The following is a 24238-nucleotide window of genomic DNA, read 5'->3' as shown; positions in this document are numbered from 1 at the left end:
TCGCCCTCTAGATGGATCAGGACCTTGACTTAATCCCCCAAATCAGCAGAAATGCTGCATTTTTTGTGCGTCTTTTAAAAAGACAGACTAAATCAAACCATTATTGGCTCCATGGGTGACTCGTGACCATAAATGTAAAGGTTGGTCACAATGTTAGAAGTTTGTATTTTTAATTTAAGAGTTGTTTAAAATATATATATTTGTCGGACTCCAATGCGGTGGTTGCATCAGTAGTCCATGGCTGGCGGACCACAGGCCCGTGTACCGCCTTTGACCCGATGGGTCTAACAATTTGTACATCCTGTGTGACGTTGCACCAGACCTATGAATTTTAAGGAAGCGCCAGGAATGTGAGCAGGTCGGATAAAGTTAGCGAATGTTGTTGTTGTAGTAAATGTATGCTGTCACATTCCCGCAAAGATTATAGTTGATCTCTGGGATTCCAGTACTTAAGTGTTCAATTTTCCTGCAGTGCCTCCACAGGTAAATTGTGGTACTGCACAGCTGTAAGCAATGGATTGAGTAAGTAATGCAGGAGTGGGTTGGGTCCTCCTGCATGATGCATAAAAACATCCTTTGCCCTGAACCAGAGCCACCCTTTCTGGTACTAGTTATGGGGTATTTAGCAAACAATTTTCCAGAGGTTTCACTCACTCAAGAAATGTTCAATGAATCATTAGTAGTTCATAGTGGAGATGTTTTGAAAAGTTCATACTTCCGCCAAGAACGGTCTGTTGTGTGGGGAGAGGCTGCAGGTCTTTTAGCCCAAACTCCTGGCCTATAAGACTAGGCCTATTTTTAGCCAATCCGTACGCAGGCTGTGAATATTTGACACATGAATTTTGTTTTAAGGGGTATTTTTATTTTGTATTGCTAGGATAGTTTATCATCATTAGCGGGTCTGATTAATGATATCCCATCAATCTTGCTATGTTTTTTTTTTTTTTTTCTTGAACAGCATTGTTCTTGGCGACCTACCTCTGCACAGGACTTAGTGTTCTAATGTTCTGTCCTCAGGAGTGCACCGCTTCCTGTTTTTCCGATAGACCGTGCGCTCCTGATGACTGACAGTGCACTTTTGAAGCTCGACATCCCGAACCAGCAGTATGGTTATGCTGCTGGTCCAAATTACCGTATTTTTTGGACTATAAGATGCACTTTTTTCCTCCAAAAATGTTGAGGAAAATGGGGGGTGCACCTTTTAGTTCGGATGTACTGGCTCTGGCTGAGGTGGGGGAGCGATATTGGCAGAGCAGCGGGTCACACGAGGCTGAAGCCGGTAGCTGATGCTAACTCCTGTGCCTGCTGGGAAAGAGAAATGAATATTCACTGCATTCCACGCCCATGGGCGTTGAGGGTAATGAATATTCATTTTTCTTTAGCATCCTGGTCTGATTGGTCCCATCCTTGATCTTGTATGATTTGACCCATTCGAAAACATAAAAAAACAAACCATTACATTTACCTTTCCGTCGCTCCCTTGCAGCATCCTGCTCTGTTGCCAGCAGCTGCTTTATGCTTGTAAGCATAGCATGGCAGAGACATCATGCGCTGCTCGCAAGCCGAAGTGCAGCTGCCAGAATACTCACTGCCCTGCACACTGTGACTGTCCGCGCAGAGAGCAGTGATTATTCATTGCTCTTCAGTAGCGGGCACAGTGTCGGCCACTGGCTTCCTGCAGCTGCCGGGTGATAACGCGTGCCACTACTTAAGATAAGTAAATATTCACCTCTCTGGGTGTGGAGAGAGGTGAATATAAATTTTTCTTAAGTAGCGGCATACATGACTGCCAGCGGCTGACACTGTGCACGCTACTGAAGAGCAATGAATACTCACTGCTCTTTGCGCGCACAGTCCTGGCGTGGGGAGCAGTGAGTATTCTGGCAGTTGTGCACTGTTTACAAGCATAAAGCCGCTGTTGGCACTGGAGGAAGACGCTGCGAGGGAGTGCCGGGAAGGTAAGCGGAATATGTTTTTTTTTCTGCTGCGGGTGGGGTCCAATTATAAGGATTGGGCCATGCATACCAGGACCAGGATGGGGACCAATCATACCAGAATAGGGATGGGGCCATGTATACTGGGATGAGGGGACCAATATATACCAGGATAGGAGATATTATGTACAGAATTGACCACATTTTTTACTTACATTTTTTTCTTCCTAATTTCCTCCTCCAAAACCTAGGTGCGTGCGGTTTATGGTCCGGTGCATCTTATAGTCCGAAAAATATGCGTACTTTATGCTTACTTTAAATACCTGATCTAAGAGTAAGAATGGATATATAGATGTCATCTAATGTCTACTTTTTCTCACATTTTATTTTGCAGGGAGAGTTTTCCCAATTATCTGAGTTTTGCAGTTTATCCCCAATCCCTGGATTTACCAAATGGCTCCTCGGTGCTTTCAACTCACAAACCAAAGAATTGGGGCGGACTGAGCTGTTTTTGGAATCTGAGTGTAAGGAGATATCGGACATCACAGGATTACCGGCTGTTGAAACCCTGAAACGCCTCTTCACCAGCAATGAGTGGATGAAGTCTGAGAGACTGGTGAAGGTGTTGGAGGCCCCTCTGATGAGGCTCTGCGCTTGGTATTTGTATGGAGAGAAGCATCGTGGTTTTGCCTTAAACCCTGTAGCAAATTTCCATTTACAAAACGGGGCTGTCCTATGGCGACTGAACTGGATGGCCGATACAAGTCCGCGGGGCGCTGTGGCCTCCTGTGGCATGATGGTCAACTACCGCTACTTCTTAGAGGACACATCGGTGAACAGTGCTAGATACCTGCGTGTGAAGCACATCGAGGCCTCCGAACAAGTGCTCAACTTGGTTTCTCAATTTAGAAAGGACAGCAAGTTGTAGATGGGAACGGTCAGCAGCGAAAGTCAGGAGCCGGGACTGGTTAAGCTCAGTACCAAGTACTGTCCACTTAGCGGTTGGTTGTGTTTTTGCCATATGATGCCTTGTCTCGTGATTGATTGAACAAGAGACATTTTAAAGATATGACTTCATGTTCACATTGGTGACTTTTTAATTTTTTTTAATGTAAATTATTGCAATCTTTAAAGTTGTGCAGGATTTGCAAAATATGGCCGCTTTTTTCCCATAAAAAGACCGCCGCACATGTCGACAGGTTGTGTGCAGGATTGCAGGTCTCCTCTTGTTTATGTGGTTCCTGGGTGCAGTTTATTTTTTTTTAAAAGACAAGAAAAAAAGGTCCTTTGCTCATCCTCCCTATATCTTCCATGTCTTATCAGCGGCATCCGCTCTGAGCCACTGCCTCAACAGACATTGGTGCTGGACTTGGGGAGGGTGAGTGAAGCACAGTATGATTTGACAGACAGTGGTTTAGGCAAACTGGGAAAATGGTGCTGCCCACAATTTGGGGAATGGAGTGATTGTTTCTGGAAGAAAGTGTCCATGTTTTTTTGTTTTTTTTTTTTGTAATCCTAGACAACCCTTCAATTTGTTAGTTGATATTAAAGTGGTAAAAGTGAGTTTATTTGCAGTTTGTCTTCTCAACACTTGTGTTGTATGGCAGACCATGAGGATTTTCTCTGCAGATTTGCACATGAAAAGTTTGCAGGGGATTACAGTGTGGTTCTTGTGAATAGATCTCCCCTTCCCCAGAGAAGGGACCTGCATCTATCAGGCCTTTATGGTACACCCTATGGATATGCCGTTCTTTATTACATTAGTGCATTTTTTTGCCTGTCTTTTCTGCTTCCGCCTTATTTTTCTCTTAATTTGCACTTATTTTAAAGTCACTTTCTTATGTCCTCCAGTCTTTGGAATGATTTAATGCACTTTTGTTTTTTTGTGTGCGAAGTTGGTGACCGTTAGCAATACACGTTAGATATATATATTTTTTAAAATAAAGTGTAAATAACTTTTTTAAAGGAATTGGTCAGGTCCACAGGCAGCATGAATCCTACCAAGTTGCTATCGTCGTGCAGCCAGGATCCCCTATTCTTACAAACGTTTGAGCCTTTCAGAGATTACATACTTTAAAGAGTCTTCTCTGGGCGGTGATTGCCAGGTTTCTTCCCAAGCGAGAGACCTGCCAATCACCTTCAGTGGCGCTGGGAATAGCTGGACTAGTCATATTAGCCTCAGTTGGGTCTTTACACTGTAACGGCAGTGTATAAAAGAGTCATCAGCATGGGCTCCTTCAGAGGTACCATTTTGAATGCAGCTCAGGCTGTGACTGTAAAACTTCACATGGTGATCACCGCTGGGGTGGCTCACTTTTGAGTGCAGATTCTTAGCTCAATGAATGGCTGATCTTGATAATCCCTTGGTGAAGTGTTAATTTCCCCTACAGCACCCCTGCCGAAAAATAATAGAATTATATGCTGTCCATTTAAATAATTAGTGAGGGGAAGGCGAGTGCTAAATGGGAGCTTCCCCCCCCCCCCACACACACTACTGTAACATCAATTTACTTAATAAGACATAAAAATGGGGTCTGTAAGTGCCAAAATTCAAGAAAGCAGTTTTCTCAGAGTTTTTCTTTGCTGTTTTAAACTTCCTATTGATTTGTTTTTTCTCTCTCTCCTTTTGGTGTTGATAACTGATTGGGTTTTAAGTGCTTCCTGCCTACGCTGTGCATATGTAACGCTCAATTACTAAGGAGTGCCAGGAGCGGACTTATAAAAAGCTGACAGCAGCGGGGAAATAAAGAACCGTCAATCTCTTCTCCTGCATTATCCGGCAATCAATATGGCCTGTCTTGAGCGGCGGATCAAAAGGATATCCCCAAACAGTGATCGGTACAGATGAAGTTGTCGGAGATGAAAGATGGTCGCTAATCCGCTGCTGCCTGACGGGTGACATTGCACCGTCTGTCAAGTTCTTTTGTGTTGCTCAAACTTTGTATTTGAATGTTTTAGCATAAAAATAAAAAACTAAATTTGATGCTAACATTGACTGTAGTATATTGAGGGTTGATATAAGGGATTTTCCTGAAATGGCTCCACCCTTCTGTCTGGTATTGACTAGGCAATGGCAGACACAACCTATGGTGTAGTGGAAAAATCAAACTATTAACTTTTAACCCCTTACGTGTCATTTAATTGCTTTGTAGGTCATATATTTAAAGGGGCTAGCCACTATTGTTTTTTATAGATGGCCCATGAATATGAGCTTTCGTCGGTAACCGTTGTTTGGCGTGGCATCCCTACTGATCAGCCTTTACTGGCAGGAGCAGTAGGAACCTCTTGGCTGTGGTGTGTCCTATTCAAATAAATAGGAGGTTGCGCTGTAGCACCTGGCTGTATCTGAGAACTTTCTGCTGAAGTCAATTGGCGGGGTGTTGTACCCCCCCAATCGATCAGATATTGATGGCCTATCTTTTTGGATCCTGTTGATTATTGTGCTGGCACCAGTGACCTGATTACCCGATGAATACGAGTTTTGCTTGATTGCCAAGTTTTCACTGCCTGAAAATTGGGAATGAGGGTCTTTACAAAGTTTGTTCCATCTAGACAAGCCAAAAATCAACAATGTGTTTTTCTTTCTATTTCCTATATTCTTCTACTTACTTTTTCTTGGGATTTCATTTCTAAATCTTTTTTTGAAATCTTGATTGTGCACGTAGGAGCAGCAAACTGCTCTGTGTATTAAAAATGTTAAATTAATTTCTATGATGTTTAAAAATGAAAAGCGCTTGTGAAAACAATCAATTTTTGAAATTATCTCTTATTAAAACTCTTCTCCATTCTCAAGCAGCTGACTGTGCTGCTGTGAAGTTTGTAGGATCCAAAGTTAGGCAAGTACTTTACATATGTGGTTTTAGGTGTTTATTTATTGTCAAGCTATTGTTTGTTGTAAGGGGGACTTGGGGCATTATTCTTGAATGTCTGGGTGACTTGGGTGCACATTATTATTTTTTTTTATGTATATAGCACCATTAATTCCATGGTGCTGTACATGAGACGAGGTTATGTCAAAATCCAAATATCACTTCCAGTAAATAAACTAAAAATTACAGACTGGTACAGAGGGACGTGGACCCTGCCCTTGTGGGCTTACATTCTCATGGATTATGGGGAAGGAGACAGTAGATCGGCAGTTGCAGTAGCTTCGATGGTGTTGGTTGCTGTGTGGTCATTACAGGCTGTAATCTTTCTTGCAGAGATGGGTTTTCAGGTTCTGTGTGAAGGATCCAAATGTGGTGGATAATCGGATGTGTTGGGGGATACTTGGGAAAAGTCTTTGACGCGATTGTTGAGGATCGAATAAGCTTGGAGGTGAGGAGTTCTTGGGAGGACTGGAGCTTACCTGAGGGAAGATATTGAGAGATAAGTTTTCAAATATATGGAGGAGAAAGGTTATGGATGGCTTTGTAGGTCAGTGTTAGTAGTTTAAACTAGGTACACTGGGATATTGTGAGTCAGTGAAGGGATTTGCAAAGAGGGGAAGCAGGAGTGTAGGGAGGAGAGACATTAGTTATCCAGCAGATGTAAGTATGGCCTGGAGGGGTGTTAGAAGGTAGGTCACATAGGAAGATGTTGCAGTAGTCGAGGTGGGAGATGATTAGGGATGGATGAGGAAAGGATGGATTGTGTAAATATGTTGGATCTGGAGGTGGTGGATGTGTGATTTCAAGGACAGGGCAGAGTCAAGGGTTACTTTGAGGCAGTTGTTTTTTTTTTGGGACAGGGTAAAGTGTGATTTAATTTGTGATAGATAGATCAGGTAGGGAAGATATGTGAGATAGAGGAAAGATAATTAGTTCAGATTTGTTAACATTGAGTTTGAGGAAGTGAGAGCAGAAGGAGGAGGATGTGGGTGATAGACACTTCTGGGATTCTGGAGAGCAGAGAGGTGACATCTGGGCTAGAGAGGTAGATCAGAGTATTATCAGTATATAGATAGTACTGGAAGACATAGTATTTAATGAGTTGTCCCAGGCCAAGGGTATGGATGGAGATGAGTTAGGGTATGTGCACACGTCAGGATTTCTTCAGTAATTTTTGCATTTTTTTTTGCGGATTTCCCCGATAAAAACGCTATAATTCTGCACAAAAAAACGCATACATTCTGCATCCTATCATTTAGAATGCATTCTGCATTTTTTGTGCAAATGTTGCGTTTTTGCCGCAAAAAAAACAAAATCCGGCAAAAGAAGCAACATGTTCATTATTTTTGCAGATCTTTTGCGGATTTCCCATGATTTTGGAGTGTCAGGAGAAAAACGCAAAAAATCCGCAAAAAAAACCGCGCAAAAAAAACCCGTATGCGGATTTCTGGCAGAAATGTCCGGATTTTGTCAGGAAAATTTCTGCAAGAAATCCTGACGTGTGCACATACCCTAAAGGTTTTAGAACAGAGCTTTGAGGATATCAACAGAGAGGGTGAGATGAGGAGGTAGTGTGGTAGTAGGAAATGCTAAATGTGTGTTTAAGGTGTGAGGATAAGGTGAGGTCTTTGACTTAAAATGAAAAGAGGATCTGTAGTAGAAGGCAGTGGTCAACTGTGTTAACCTGTCACCTGAATTTGGTGGGACCGGTTTTGGGTCATATGGGCGGGGTTTTCGGGTGTTTGATTCACCCTTTCCTTACCCGCTGGCTGCATGCTGGCCGCAATATTGGATTGAAGTTCATTCTCTGTCCTCCGGAGTACACGCCTGCGCAAGGCAATATTGCCTTGCGATGGCGTGTACTCCGGAGGACAGAGAATGAACTTCAATCCAATATTGCAGCCAGCGGGTAAGGAAAGGGTGAATCAAACACCCAAAAACCCTGCCCATATGACCCAAAACCGGTCCCGCCAAATTCAGGTGACAGGTTCCCTTTAAGGCAGAGGAGAGGTCTAGAAGGAGGAGTCTAGAGAATTGTCTGTTAGCTTTGGCTGTAAGTAGGTAGTTTGTAATTTTGTTGATGGCAGTATCAGTGGAATGTTGGGGATGGAAGTCAAATTGTAGGCTGTAGAAGAGAGAGTTGGATGCAAAGTGAGAGGAAAGTTTAGCATGGACGTGCAGCTCAAGGAGTTTAGAAGCCAATGGTAGCAAATATATGGGGTGATTGTTGGACCTAGTGGTCTGGTCAAGGGATGGCTTTTTGAGGATAGGTGTGATTATGGCATGTTTGAAAGCAGAGGGGAGGGTGTCAGAAGTTAGTGGTAGGTTGAGGAGATGGCTTAGGGATGGGATAGGTGTAGTCGTGAGTTTGGGGAGGAGGTGTGATTTTGAGAGAAGATGAGCAAGCTGTATTGTAGTGATTTTGGAGAGGGAGGTTATGGGGTTAGTGCAATGGTGTGGTACACTAAAGTGGTTTTTGTGGTGGGCCAACATACAATTGCCTTGTTTGTTGTATTATGTTTTTGAAGTGTGTGGCAAAGTTATTGCCAGAGATTAGGGAAGTTTGAGGGGGCAATGGTGGGCAGAGGAGGGAGGTGAATGTGTTCTACAAGTGTTGTGGGTCAAGGAAGATACAAGGGATGTAAATGAGGCCTGTTTAGTGGAGGTGAGAGCTGATTTGAATGGGGGTGTTTTGTGTTCGATTGTTTTGTTGTAATGTGTTTGTGTAATTGTGTATGTTTGTCGAAGCTTTTTATTGAGGTTATTGTGCAGGGTTGTCTATTGATTGTTTGCACTCTGCTATGTATGATAGGGGCTACTGAGTAGATGGCTGATTCTAGAGTGGTATTGTAGAAACTAGGGGTAGTGTCTGTTGTGGAGTGAAGCTATGGAGGATCACTGGATAAGTCCAAAAGATGATGTAAGTGACATGAGTTTTGAGACTGTTGTAATATTGCCCAGTAGGGGAATTTGTGTTTGTGAGTGTCAGCTATGTGTTTGTGATTTGATTGACTGTTAATTTATGAGATGTAAAGAGGTTGTTAATCCCATAGAGTTGATTGTGGAAGGTGTAGGCATTCGAGAGTGATTAATAGGGTGGTTGGTGCCAAGAGCAGGGATGTGTTGTTTTTTTCTTTTTGGAGTGCCATGAGGGTGTAGTAATGGGAGGTATGAGCTGTGTGGGTTTTTGGATTTGGAGATATGTAGTCAGCAGGAAGGATAGGGAGAGAGGGAGTAATGGAGGCTAAACTGTTAGGGTGTGTGTGCATGATGAGATTAAGTGTTGAGGAAGTAATTGAGTCCAATGTTGAACAGAGTGTAGTCTTACCTTGTGTTCCCTTCTGTCTCCTATTTCTGGCAATATTTCTGCTGCATCCTTATCGAGACAGAACGCGGTCACACAGACCTGGGACACTACATTTATAGTCGACTTAGGGCCCCTTCACACTGGTCGATTCTGCTACGATTACGACGCATTTGCGTCATATTCGACATCGCAGTACGAGCTCGTAGCCAGCGGTCACACTCTACGATGTTAACGCTTTTTCTGACGTAGTTGCGATGTGAACGTCACGCGTCGCAATCGTACGCTACCCTTCACACCGCCATAGTCCTACGACTCCGAGCGTGACGTATTACCAGCATGGGCGTGCTAAAACGTCACGCCCAATCAGGAGACAGGTATGCGGAAGCCCAACCCACATAGTCGCATTACGAGCTCGTATGACCGCCGTCACATACTACGATTTCGACCGCCACAGCGAGACATTTACGACGAAAGAAAGTTCTGCTCTTTCTTTCACATCGTACGATGCTGGGCTGCGTCGCAAATCGTAACGCCATGTCACACTTTGCAACCTCGGAACGAGGACGGATAAACGTCACAAATCGAACGCTCGTTCAGACTTTGATTGCACAGTGTGAAGGGGCCCTAAGGGCACATTAACGAGGCCAGGTGTGACAAGGAGGCGGAGGCTCAGCAGGAAGTCAAATTACACACAGGTGACGACAATTAGGAATTAGAGGCAATACCAACAGGAAATGGACACATCCAAATGGACACATTAAGCCACATGTGTGTTAAAATCAAGGAATTAAGGTGAGAAACATGCAGGCAAAAAAAAAAAACAAACACATACAGGAAGGAACATTATTACTTAACGTGCTGGGGAGCCTACAAAACCAATATTCATACATGGCAGGAGCACAAGGAAGATGTGACATGATATTATTACTCTGTTTCTGGGACTGGAGGCTTTACTACACAGGAAATGTAATCACAATTCAGAACTGCACTGTTCATCTTCAGCCCCCTTCTCACCATACGGATACTACAGGCCACCAGTGCAAACTGAAGATATGTCCAACTTCTGCAAAAAAAATAGAACATAATTGTCATGGAAGATTTCAACAATCTGAACATTTGTTGGGAATCTCTCTCAAGCAAAACTAACCAGTCAAACAAATTCAGATCATCACTTACTGACAACTTTATCTTCAAAAACATAAAAGGTAGGGGAGAAAACAAGGGGGTGTGCTACATTGGATATAATCCTTAAAAACATGGAGGAAATGGTTGAGAAGATAAAAGTGGCTGCAACACTAAGAGATAGCAACCATGCTATTTTTGAAATTTAGAAAAATATAGGAGGAAGACCCATGAACACTCACACTTCAAAGTTACATTTCAGAAAAGCAGATTTTAAGGGACTCTGAAAGAGAATCCAAAAGATCCAATGGCTGGAGATTCCTAAGGACAAAAAATATCCAGGAAGGATAGGAAATCTGAAAAAATAACATTCGCAAAGCACACTAGGTAACAATTCAAAAAAAAGGGAAGAATAGGAAGCATTTCAGGAAACCAGGATGGATGAACACACAACTTAAACACATGCTAAAAAGGAAGAAATAAATATTTAGCAAATGGAAAGAGACAGGCATATCTAAAGAAGACTATAATGCTATCTGCAGAGCAGGAATCAAAATAGCTAAAGCTGACAATGAATTAAGGCTTGCAAGAGATGGCAAAAACAAAAAAGGAGTTTGGGGATATGTCAATAGTTAAATTCTATAGGATTTAGAAAAGCGGAAAATAAAGAAATGGTAAAAAAAAGGATGTTGAGAACGCCACAATTCAAAAAAAAAAATGTTGCATCTGTTTTCGCTCACAAAAGAAAAGGAACATCAACTTATCTTCATTGTCCTATTAAACAAATAGAAGAATCCACAATATCTAGATACAGAAAGATAGTGAAGAAACACATAGCTAAAGGTACCGTCACATTAAGCGACGCTGCAGCGATATAGACAACGATGCCGATCGCTGCAGCGTCGCTGTGTGGTCGCTGGAGAGCTGTCACTCAGACAGCTCTCCAGCGACCAACGATGCCGAAGTCCCCGGGTAACCAGGGTAAACATCGGGTTACTAAGCGCAGGGCCGCGCTTAGTAACCCGATGTTTACCCTGGTTACCAGTGTAAATGTAAAAAAAAACAAACACTACATACTTACATTCCGGTGTCTGTCGCGTCCCCCGGCGTCCGCTTCCCTGCACTGTGTAAGCGCCGGCCCTAAAGCAGAGCGTTGACGTCACCGCTGTGCTCTGCTTTACGGCCGGCCGGCGCTGACACAGTGCAGGGAAGCGGACGCCGGGGGACGCGACACACCGGAATGTAAAGTATGTAGTGTTTGTTTTTTTTAACATTTACAATGGTAACCAGGGTAAATATCGGGTTACTAAGTGCGGCCCTGCGCTTAGTAACCCGATGTTTACCCTGGTTACCAGTGAAGACATTGCTGAATCCGCGTCACACACGCCGATTCAGCGATGTCAGCGGGTGATCCAGCGACGAAATAAGGTGCTGGCCTTCTAGCTCCGACCAACGATGTCACAGCAGGATCCTGATCGCTGCTGCATGTCAAACACAACAATATCGCTATCCAGGACGTTGCAACGTCACGGATCGCTGTCGTTATCGTTGTTAAGTTGTTCAGTGTGAAGGTACCTTAACATAAATTAATTCAAGTCTCCCAAGTCCAAATGAATTACACCCCAGAGTTCTTAAATAGCAGAAGAAATCTTTAAACCACTCTCCGTAATCTTAAAAACATCTTGGAAAAATCCTAGAAGACTGGAGAACAGCAAATGTTGTTCCTATCTTCAAAAAGAGGAAAAAGGTGGACCCAGGAAACTATAGGCCGGTGAGTCTGACAGCTATACCAGGAAAAATCTTTCAACAAATTATTAAACAACACATATGTAAGTACATGGCTAAGAATGAAGTGATTAAACAGACTCAACATGGGTTTGTAACTAATTAGTCACATCAGACTAACTTAATTTCCTTCTATGACATAATCACTGACTGGGTGGATCAAGAAAATACTGTGGATATAAGATATCTTCACTTCGACAAAGTATCTCATACAATCCTTATTAAAAAAAAAAACTAAGTATGAAATGAACAAGGGAACTAGTAGGTGGATTCAAAACTGGCTTACTGATCGGACCCAAAGAGTGGTCGTAAATGGCTGCACATCCGGTTGGAAGAAGGTTTCAAGTGGGAAACCACAGGATTCTGTCCTGGACCCTGTATTGTTCAACATCTTTATTAACAATTTAAGTAGGAATTGAGAGTACACTGATAAAATTTGATGATGAAAAAGCTAGGAGGAATAGTTAATACTAGAGCACAAAAAGAAAATTAAAAAAAGACAGAAAAAAACTGGAGCAGTGGGCAATAACTACCAGAATGTTTTTTAACACGGAAAAATACAAACTACTACATCTGGACAATCAAAAGAAAAAAAAAACACATACAGAATGGGAGGAATAGGGCTAATCAACAGCACATGTGAAAAACACTTGGGTATACTAATAGATCATAAACTGAACATGAATCAGCAGTGTGATACAGCAGCAACAAAAAAGGCAAATGACATTCTGGGATGTAGTAACAGAAGCATAGTCTAGATCACACAAAGTCATTATTGCCCTCTACTCCTCTTTGGTCACACCTCATCTGGAATACTGTGTCCAGTTTTGGGCACCACATTTTAAAAAACACATCAACAAACTGGAGCAAGTTCAGAGAAGAGCAACCAGGATGGTGACCAGTCTGCAAACCATGTCCTGTAAGGAACGGGTACAGGATTTGAGAATGTTTAACTTGTAAAAAAGAAGACTGAGAGGAGACTTAATAGCTGTCTACAAATATCTCAAGGGCTGTCACATTGTAGAATGATCATCTTTATTCTCATTTGCACAAGGAAACACTAGAAGCAATGGGATGAAACTGAATGGGAGGAGACACAGATTAGATACTAGAAAAAACTGTAAGACAAAATGATCAATAAGTGGAACAAGCTGCTACGAGAGGTGGTGAGTTCTCCTTCCATGGAAGTTGGAAAACAGGCTGGACAGACATCTGTCTGAGATGATTTAGTGACTCCTGCTCTGAGCAGGGGGTTGAACCAGATGACGTCCCTTCAAACTCTACCATTCCAAGATTCTAAGATGTCCCTGACAAAGACCTCCATGTAGGTAGAAGAGATGGACCAAATCCGATTTCTTGGCACTAGATCTTAATAAACTAAACCACTACAACAATATCAAAGATTTCAATTTATTTCTGTCCTGAAGTTTCTTGATTGATAATTAGTGTTGAGCATTCCGATACCGCAAGTATCGGGTATCGGCCGATACTTGCGGGTATCGGAATTCCGATACTGAGATCCGATACTTTTGTGGTATCGGGTATCGGTATCGAAACAACATTAATGTGTAAAATAAAGAATTAAAATAAAAAATATTGCTATACTCACCTCTCCGACGCAGCCTGGACCTCACCGAGGGAACTGGCAGCGTTGTTTGCTTAAAATGCGCGCTTTTACTTCCTTCCGTGACGTCACGGCTTGTGATTGGTCGCGTGCCGCCCATGTGGCCGCGACGCGACCAATCACAGCAAGCCGTGATGTAATTTTCAGGTCCTCAATGCCTAATTCTAGGCATTCATGATTTTAAAATTACGTTCCGGCTTGTGATTGGTCGCGTCGCGGTCACATGGGCGACGCGACCAATCACAAGCCGTGACGTCACGGGAGGCAGGAGACGCGCGCATTTTTAAAATTACGTCACGGCTTGTGATTGGTTGCGTGCCGCCCATGTGACCGCGACGCAACCAATCACAGCAAGCCGTGACGTAATTTCAGGTCCTGATGCCTATTTCTGCATTCAGGACCTGAAATTACGTCACGGCTTGCTGTGATTGGTCGCGTCGCGGCCACATGGGCGGCACGCGACCAATCACAAGCCGTGACGTCACGGAAGGAAGTAAAAGCGCGCATTTTAAGCAAACAACGCTGCCGGTTCCCTCGGTGAGGTCCAGGCTGCGTCGGAGAGGTGAGTATAGCAATATTTTTTATTTTAATTCTTAATTTTACACATTAATATGGATCCCAGGGCCTGAAGGAGAGTTTCCTCTCCTTCAGACCCTGGGAACCATCAGGGATACCGTCCGATACATGAGTCCCATTGACTTGTATTGGTATCGGGTATCGGTATCGGATTAGATCCGATACTTTGCCGGTATCGGCCGATACTTTCCGATACCGATACTTTCAAGTATCGGACGGTATCGCTCAACACTATTGATAATACAATTAGACTATCTTCCCTTCCTCTAGCTAAGGTGGAGATAGCACATTCATCTCTCTAACTTACTTAAACATGGAAGGGAATGGAGACGGTTCAATATTACTGGATCTGAGGGCACTCACAAACATTATTATTACACAATATATACACACACAGATATACAGTACAGACCAAAAGTTTGGACACACCTCATTTAAAGATTTTTCTGTACTTTCATGACTATGAAAATTGTAAATTCACACTGAAGGCATCAAAACTATGAATTAACACGTGGAATTATATACTTAACAATAAAGTGTGAAACAACTGAAAATATGTCTTATATTCTAGGTTCTTCAAAGTAGCCACCTTTTGCTTTGATGACTGCTTTGCACACTCTTGGCATTCTCTTGATGAGCTTCAAGAGGTAGTCACCGGGAATGGTCTTCCAACAATCTTGAAGGAGTTTCCAGAGATGCTTAGCACTTGTGGCGGATTCGTGTGTGGATTTTTCCACACCGTTTATGCAAAATCAACAGGTAAAACGTGCTGTTTTACCTGTGTATTTACTGTGGATTTCCTGCGTTTTTTGTGAGGATTTCGCCTGTGTTTTTACACCTGCGGATTCCTATTATAGAGCAGGTGTAAAACGCTGCGGAATCCGCACAAAGAATTGACATGCTGTGAAAAATACAACGCAGCGTTTCCGTGTGGTATTTTCCGCACCATGGGCACTGCGGATTTGGTTTTCTATAGGTTTACATGGTACTGTACACCGCATGGAAAACTGCTGTGAATCCTCACCATGTGCACATAGCCTGAGAGTGAGAAAGAGGCCAGAACGAGGCTCCCATAGACTTACATTGATTAGTGACCTCTGCGCTGCTCCATAAAACACTGGAGCAGCGGACAGGCCATAAACTGCAGGAGACGGAGCTGAGGGGAGACTAAAAAAGATGAAAATGCCAGAAGATGAGTATCAGACGGGGCAGGGGACGTGGATTTTCAGCACCGCTCCAGCAGTGAAATAAAAAAAAAATGCTGGAGTGGTGCTGTAAATGTGATGCAGCTCTTGGTTACTGTATGGGGGTTTCGTATACTAATACTCATAAAGACCCAGGTGGTACGTATCAAAAGCCCCCTACCATTCCCCCATCTCCAGCCAGCAAATATTACATGTGATGGATCACATATAATATCATAACAAAACATTATAATATTCAGCCCCCAGTGACCTGTCCCCCCTCCCCCACTTCAGCCCCAATGCCCCCATCAACTCACATCCACCCCCTCAGTGTTCTGTCTCCCCTCACCCACCTTCAGCCCCCACAACACCCCCATGGTCTCACATTTACCCCCCAGTGCCCTGTCTCCCCTCCCCCACTTCAGTACCCAATACCCCCATCCATACCTCCCAACTTTTGAAGATGGGAAAGAGGGACAAAGTTTGCGGCGCGCAACATGCGCCACGGCAAATTTTAGGCCACACCTCTGACCACACCCATTCATAATTAGTCACACCCATATCCACGTCCCAACCACACCCATTTAGCACTGCTGATCACACTGTTTCATATACAATAATTCTAAACAAAAAAATATGGCTACACAGTGCTCCATACTGTATAATGACCGCACATGATGCTCCATACTGTATAATGGCCACACATGATGCTCCATACTGTATATTGGCTGCACATGATGCTCCATACTGTATAATGACCGCACATGATGCTCCATACTGTATAATGACCGCACATGATGCTCCATACTGTATAATGACTGCACATGATGCTCCATACTGTATAATGACCGCACATGATGCTCCATACTGTATAATGACCGCACATGATGCTCCATACTGTATATTGGCTGCACATGATGCTCCATACTGTATAATGGCCACACAGTGCTCCATACTGTATAATGACCACACATGATGCTCCATACTGTATAATGGCCACACATGATGCTCCATACTGTATAATGGCCCCACATGATGCTCCATACTGTATAATGGGCGCACATGATACTTTGTACCATATAATGGCCACACATAGCTACTCCTACACACGCGGCTGCGCTCCGTTCACTTTGCACACACGGCTCCGCTCCATACACACGCGCTCCGCTCCATACACCTCATACACACGCGGCTCTGCTCCGTACACCTCGTACACATTCAGCTCCGCTCCATACGCCTCGTACACATTCAGCTCCGCTCCATACGCCTCATACACACACGGCTCTGCTCCGTACGCCTCGTACACATTCAGCTCCGCTCCATACACCTCATACACACACGGCTCCGCTCCATACACCTCATACACACATTGCTCCGCTCCATACACCTCATACACACACGGCTCCGCTCCATACACCTCATACACACATTGCTCCGCTCCATACACCTCATACACACAATGCTCCGCTCCATACACCTCATACACACACGGCTCTGCTCCATACACCTCGTACACACACGGCTCTGCTCCATACACCTCATACAGACACGGCTCCGCTCCATACACCTCGTACACACACGGCTCCGCTCCATACACCTCGCACACACATGGCTCCGCTTCATACACACATTACTCTGCTCCATACACCTCATACACACATTGCTCCGCTCCATACACCTCATACACACATTGCTCTGCTCCATACACCTCATACATACATTGCTCCGCTCCATACACCTCATACACACATTGCTCCGCTCCATACACCTCATAAACACACGGCTCTGCTCCATACACCTCATACACACATTTCTCCGCTCCATACACCTCGCACACACACGGCTGCGCTTCATACACACATTGCTCCGCTCCATACACACATTGCTCCGCTCCATACACCTCATACACACATTGCTCCGCTCCATACACTTCATACACACATTGCTGTGCTCCATACACCTCATACACACACGGCTCCGCTCCATACACCTCGTACACACACGGCTCCGCTCTATACACCTCGTACACACACGGCTCCGCTCCATACACCTCGCACACACACACGGCTCTGCTACATCCACACTGCACACCTCCTGACCCCACACAAGGCATTACTGCCAGTGAGCACTGAGCAGCCGAGGCAAACAGAGGGAGGTTGTGAGTGTGTCCATCCCACCCTGCTCAGCCCCACTCATTCCACGCACGATTACTATCCAGGCATTATTAGCTCCAGTCCACTGGTCTGCTGCTTACATTGCCGCTGGCACCCAGGCTGTGTTCGGCTGTTACGTACCTCAAAGAAGTGTTCCCTCTCTCTCCCTCTCTGAACAGTGACGCACACAGGAAGACTCAGGATCATACGGAAGGGAAGGGGCGTGGCCTAACAAAAGGCGGCGTGACGGCGCGGCAAAGCATCAAATCCGGGACAGTCCCGCACAATGAGGGACGGTTGGGTGCTATGCCCCTATCATCTCACATACACCCCCTCAGTACCCTGTCCCCCTCACCCACTTTTAGCGCCCACAATACCCCAATGGTCTCACATTCACATCACAGTGACATACCTGAATCTAATCAACCTAATAAGTTCCATCCCCACTTACTGATAAAAGTTTGCAGGCAAGGACCAGGAAGTGTCTAGGTGAAATGTAAGATGTGGGCACTAGGACCAAGCGTGCCTGAGCCAATCCCAGCGTGCACAGAGTGAAGAAGAAAATTGCAGCCGGGGAAAAGCTTCATGATCAGGTCAGAAGGGCGAAACCATTCACTGCAGGAGGGAAACTGCAGCCGGCCATTGTGCTAGCAGCCTGCAGAGTCTTCCTCAGATGGGAGCAGACATTATACTGCTCTGCTCCTATGCGGTGTTCTGCCTCCTCACAGTAGTGGCCCTGGCTCCCGGTGGGCCCCTTCATGTGACAGGGCCTGGGTGCGATGGCCCCCTCTGACCCCCCAGTAGCTACGCTACTGGTCATTAAGTTTTCCAAGATTTTTGTTGCAAAATTAGGGGGTTAGCTTATACTCGGATTGGCTTTTACTTGAGTATATACAGTATATATATTTATATATATAAATATATATATTACAAACAGCAGACCAAATTAGGGGAAAAGAAAATAAAGCTGGTAATAATCACATAAAAAAGATCAAATAGAGTAATAATTAAAGAAAAAGGGCCCTCCTTCAAAAATAAATCATTCAAAGACATTTTATATTTTGTTTTACATAGACAAAAAATATTATATATTCTGGAACAAAACCAAAAGAATATGCACATGTACATGTAATGTATAAAGAAAAAAGAGGGAGTAGGGTTATGTCCTAACACCTTAACATGCAACATTAAAAATGGAAAACACACAAATGTGAAACAATAAAACTGCATAAGTGCAAGGTATAAATAAGAAAAATGCACCACGTACGATGCATGAAACGCAAAAGAAAGTGACAATATAAAAAAATTAAGAGATTAAATGTAATGCAGCACATGAACTACAGTGTAACACATAAGGTGCATAGAGTGCAAAATGGAAATTAAAAATCAATGAAGGAAAAAGGGGCCTGTACCTTTAAGGTCCGCCGATCCTAATGTAGTGCACACCCCCCCAAAGCACATTTCGGAAGTAAACTCCTTAGAACCCAGACTGTTGTAGCAGTCTCATTGCATCCTAATAAAGAAAAAACAGACTGCTGAATAGACATCACGCAGGATACACTGACAGTTCTGTATATACATCACATAAGATACAGGCTGCTGTATATACCACAGATTACATTGACAGTTCCCACACAGCAATCAGTTCTGATGAAGATCTAAACAGACCAAAGCGTTAATTTGACAATTGCCAAATAAATCTGTTACACATTCAAACTATCCTGAGTGACAAGTTTATTGCTAACATTGGGACTTATGTATATATTGGAAAAAGATAAACACTGTTGTAGATACATAAAAGACTGAGATCGTACAGTACACATCACTGTGCTTTATATATTACATAGAATAACTTGAGACTTTGTATACATATCAGAGGATACACTGAGATTGTAGAATAAATATCAAATAGGATACACAGACAGCAGTATACATCACAAAAAGACTGCAGTATATACATCACATAGGATATAGTAAAACTGCTTTACATTAGAGGATATACTATGACTGCTGTATATACATCTCATAGGAGATATTAAAACTGCTGTATATAAATCACATAAGAAATATGTCAAGTGCTGCATAAACATCACATAGCTTACACAAACTGCTGTATATACATCACATAGGATACAAAGAGATTGCTGTATATACATCATATAGGATACAATGACACTGCTGTATATACATCATATAGATTACACAGACTTGAGACTGCTGTATACATCCCATAGCAGACACTGTTTACTATGTGATGTATATACAGCAGCCAGTGTCTGCTATGTGATATATACAGCAGTCTGTCTCAAATGTGTTACATGCAGTAATCTCAGTATCTCATGTGATGTATATAAAGCAGTGTGGGTATATCCTATGTGATGTATAAACAGCAGTCTGGGTGTTAGGGGTCGAGTTCCCGCCTCTGCACAGGGGGAATCTCGGGCCATCTCCGCTGTGGTCTCCTATTCTTCTCCTGCCGCAGTGGAGCCTGCTCAGCGGAGACGTCGGTCCCTGCATCTCGCTCAGTCTGACTGTGCAATGGGTTACTGCTGCCTTTCCAGCTTCTGCCATTGTAGCCAGTACTCGGCAGCGGCGAGCAGACGTTTTTGGGACTAAGTCCTGCTTTTCCCCTTCTGAGCATGCCCAGGGTAAGATCTCTCGCTGGAGATCAAGAGTCACATGCTTAGATACTGCAGATAATCCCATTGGTCCTCTAGGAAGGTCCTAAAGGTGCTCAACTTCTGTGGCAGCCTCCCATTGGTCCTCCTGGGAAGATCCTGTACTTGCTGCAGCTATAAAAGGTTTGCATGACTGAACGGCCATGCGCAATAGCAGAGGCGGGAACTCGACCCCTAACACCCAGACTGCTGTTTATACATCACATAGGATATACCCACACTGCTTTATATACATCACATGAGATACTGAGATTACTGCATGTAACACATTTGAGACAGACTGCTGTATATATCACATAGCAGACACTGGCTGCTGTATATACATCACATAGTAAACAGTGTCTGCTATGGGATGTATACAGCAGTCTCAAGTCTGTGTAATCTATATGATGTATATACAGCAGTGTCATTGTATCCTATATGATGTATATACAGCAGTCTCTTTGTATCCTATGTGATGTATATACAGCAGTTTGTGTAAGCTATGTGATGTTTATGCAGCACTTGACATATTTCTTATGTGATTTATATACAGCAGTTTTAATATCTCCTATGAGATGTATATACAGCAGTCATAGTATATCCTCTAATGTAAAGCAGTTTTACTGTATCCTATGTGATGTATATACTGCAGTCTTTTTGTGATGTATACTGCTGTCTGGGTATCCTATTTGATATTTATTCTACAATCTCAGTGTATCCTCTGATATGCATACAAAGTCTCAAGTTATTCTATGTAATATATAAAGCACAGTGATGTGTACTGTACGATCTCAGTCTTTTATGTATCTACAACAGTGTTTATCTTTTTCCAATATATACATAAGTCCCAATGTTAGCAATAAACTTGTCACTCAGGATAGTTTGAATGTGTAACAGATTTATTTGGCAATTGTCAAATTAGCGCTTTGGTCTGTTTAGATCTTCATCAGAACTGATTGCTGTGTGGGAACAGTCAATGTAATCAATCCAAGTTATGTGCTTTGCGCCAGTGTGGTTATGTGTGATTGTATTAAGGGACCCGGATGAAATAAGCCCCTAGAATACCGGCACCTCCGGTGAGGAGATTGTGTGCTTGCATGACCACTGACTGCTATCAGTTCGGCAGTTAGCTTGTGCTCCTGTGAGTCTAACAGGGCGCAGTGCTTTCCTTTCACTGCTACTCTGTGAAGTAACAGAGCTAGCCTATACCGCCAAATAGTGCCACCATTCACTAGCAGCAGGTTCCTCCTGCACGGTCGACCCCGGGCTGCGAACGCACCAATAATAATAATAAACATCTATATTTACTCGGTGCGTTACGCTATCCCTAACACTGGGTCTCCTAAATTATGTATATTCAGCAGTGTCAGTTTGTATGTGATGTATACAGCAGTCGCAAGTCTGTATAACTTATATGATGTATACAGCAGTGTCAGTGTATGAATTAATAAATATATACAGCAATCTCAGTATATCCTATGATGTACATGCAGCACCCCAGGTAACAAACTGCTGCAGTGATGTTGCTTTTGCTTCGGGGAAGGTAGTATCATGCTCAGAGGCAATGGCGTTCTCTTCACCAGGTGAGGTACACACATACAACACATTCCAAGTCCAGGCCAGGAGGGGGAGCTCAGGACCCAGATTCAGGGGAGCTTCCCTAAGCTATATGTATCCTGACCTGGAGGAGGAGTTAGACAGTCTGGGAGAGACAGTGGACAGAGACAGTTGGTCCAGGGAGACCAAGGGAGATAGTCTGGGAGAAAGACTGAAGTGGAAGGACATCTGGAGCAGACGTGAGAGGCCTGGAAGCCACTGAGGAGCTGCAGCCTCTGGGAAAGGAGGAACAACTTGCAGGATTGTATGTGGAGTACCTGAGGAGGAAAGGAGCAAGGAGAAGAATAGGGCTCAGAGGGGAACTGTGAACGGGCACCCTCAGAGCCAAAGCGCAGTACCGGGCACAGGGAGCCCGAGGCTTTTGTGGGACTCTAGGACACAAAGCACAACCGGAGGGCACGACACTACACGTTAACTGCCCGAACCACGCCTGAGATGCAGCAGCAACTAAGGAGCCCGGGGCATGTTAGAGTTGCTGTAAAACAGCTCAAGCTGCCCGTCATACAGGTACCTGTCCCAGGACAGAGGGAAAACTGGAAGAACCTGTAGGAAGCTTCAAGCAGCAGGGACCTCACCTTTAACGGCGCTAGAGTTAAGGCTCATGGACCTCTACTGGCACAAGAGAACCCTCCATTGCCTCTGGCCTGGTCGGGCCTTACCCCCATCCATGCCTGGTACCCTGGACTGTGGCCAGCCAACTACAGTAAGCCAGATAAAGACTTACAACTTGTGTCCTCCACTTATTCGCAGCATTCACCACCTTGCCACACACCTTAGGACCCTGGGGACCACGCTTCACCTGTCGGAAGTGTACTATTAGTGCTGCAATAACATCCCCCAGAGGACCCCTTTAAAGCAGCATCGGTCCCACTACTGACCGAACAACACAAGTGGCGTCATGACAGCCTCATAAACATTTTCCCCTTTAAAGACCGTTCCCCTTTAACGTTGAGCCCCAGGGCCACGGACCGGGTCACAGCCACTGTGACATCTGTTGTGTATCCGCTTTTTGGGCTCCCCTGGTGGTTGCTGGTGGTACTGGTGACTTGTTTGCACTTTGCTTCTTCTGTTCACCTGCTTCCATCAGTGTTTGGGAGTTTCCTATTTAGCCTTGCTCTCCAGTCATTTCCTTGCCGGTCATCATTGTAACCAGGGCCTTCGGTTGCATGTTCCTGCTACTAGTCTGCTGATCAGCTAAGTGGACTTTGTCCTTTTGTTTTGTACCTTTTGTCCAGTTTGCAGTTTTTGTAATTCTCTGTAGCTGGAAGCTCTTGCGGGCTGAAATTGCCACTCCTGTGTCATGAGTTGACACAGGAGTCTTAAAGTAATTTCAGGATGGTTTTTGAAAGGGCTTTCAGTTGACCGTGAAGTCCTCTTTTGTATCCTTCTGCTATCTAGTAAGTGGACCTCTCTTTGCTAAATCTACTTTCATACTGTGTATGTCTTTTCCTCTTAATTCACCGTTATTACATGTGGGGGGCTGCTATCATCTTTTGGGGTATTTCCCTAGAGGTAAGCCAGGTCTGTTTCTTCCTCTACCAGGCGTAGTTAGTCCTCCGGCTGGCGCGTGGCATATAGGAAGCCGTAGGTATGCTCCCTGGCTACTGTTAGTTGTGTGGTAGATTTAGCTCACGGTCAACTCGAGTTTCCATCACCCGAGAGCTCGTTCGTTACTTATGTGTTTTTTACGTTCCCTTGCCATTGGGAACCATGACAGTATGACCGGCCCACAAAGTGTTAATTGTTTGGGCTGAAGCAGGAGAAAAAGAAGTGTTGAAGGGAATTTTTTTTTTTTTTTTTCTTTCCCTCAGAGTTTTGCTGCCTAGCCCTTAATTGCTGTCTAGCTGCTTCTTACCTCCTCTTAACCCTTGAATGGCTCTGAACTTAGCTGTTTAACATGGATGTCCAGAGTTTGGCTGCAGGTTTAAATAATTTTGCTACGAAGGTTCAAAATTTACAAGATTTTGTTATACATGCTCCTATTTCTGAACCTAAAATCCCTACACCAGAGGTGTTTTCCGGAGATAGATCTCGGTTTTTGAATTTCAAATATAATTGTAAATTATTCCTTTCTCTCAGACCTCACTCCTCAGGAGATCCTGTCCAGCAGGTTAAGATTGTAATCTCTTTGCTGCGAGGTGACCCTCAAAATTGGGCATTTTCATTGGCACCAGGGGATCCTGCGTTGTTCAATGTGGATGCGTTTTTCCTGGCTTTAGGGTTGCTTTATGAGGAACCTAATTTGGAGATTCAAGCTGAAAAAGCTTTGATAGCCCTATCTCAAGGGCAAGATGAAGCGGAGATATACTGCCAAAAATTTCGTAGGTGGTCTGTGCTTACTCAGTGGAATGAGTGCGCCTTAGCGGCAAATTTCAGAGAGGGCCTTTCTGATGCCGTTAAAGATGTT

At 44.0% G+C, this 24238-nt stretch overlaps 1 protein-coding gene across 1 annotated transcript in view; it reads left to right on the top strand.

Annotated features, from left to right (window-relative positions):
- MLYCD (malonyl-CoA decarboxylase) overlaps window positions 1-4923 on the top strand; it is a 58049-nt gene extending 53126 nt beyond the window's left edge. The window contains exon 5 of the mRNA XM_077288608.1: window positions 2329-4923. Coding sequence (XP_077144723.1) covers window positions 2329-2862 — 534 coding nt within the window. The 3' untranslated portion in view covers window positions 2863-4923. The remainder of the gene's footprint in view (window positions 1-2328) is intronic.
- Window positions 4924-24238: the final 19315 nt, after the last annotated feature.

Source organism: Ranitomeya variabilis, chromosome 2 (assembly GCF_051348905.1).
Source record: "Ranitomeya variabilis isolate aRanVar5 chromosome 2, aRanVar5.hap1, whole genome shotgun sequence".
Lineage (NCBI taxonomy): Eukaryota > Metazoa > Chordata > Amphibia > Anura > Dendrobatidae > Ranitomeya > Ranitomeya variabilis.
Note: the sequence above shows the minus strand (reverse complement) of the source record. Positions and strands in the feature narration are given on the sequence as shown.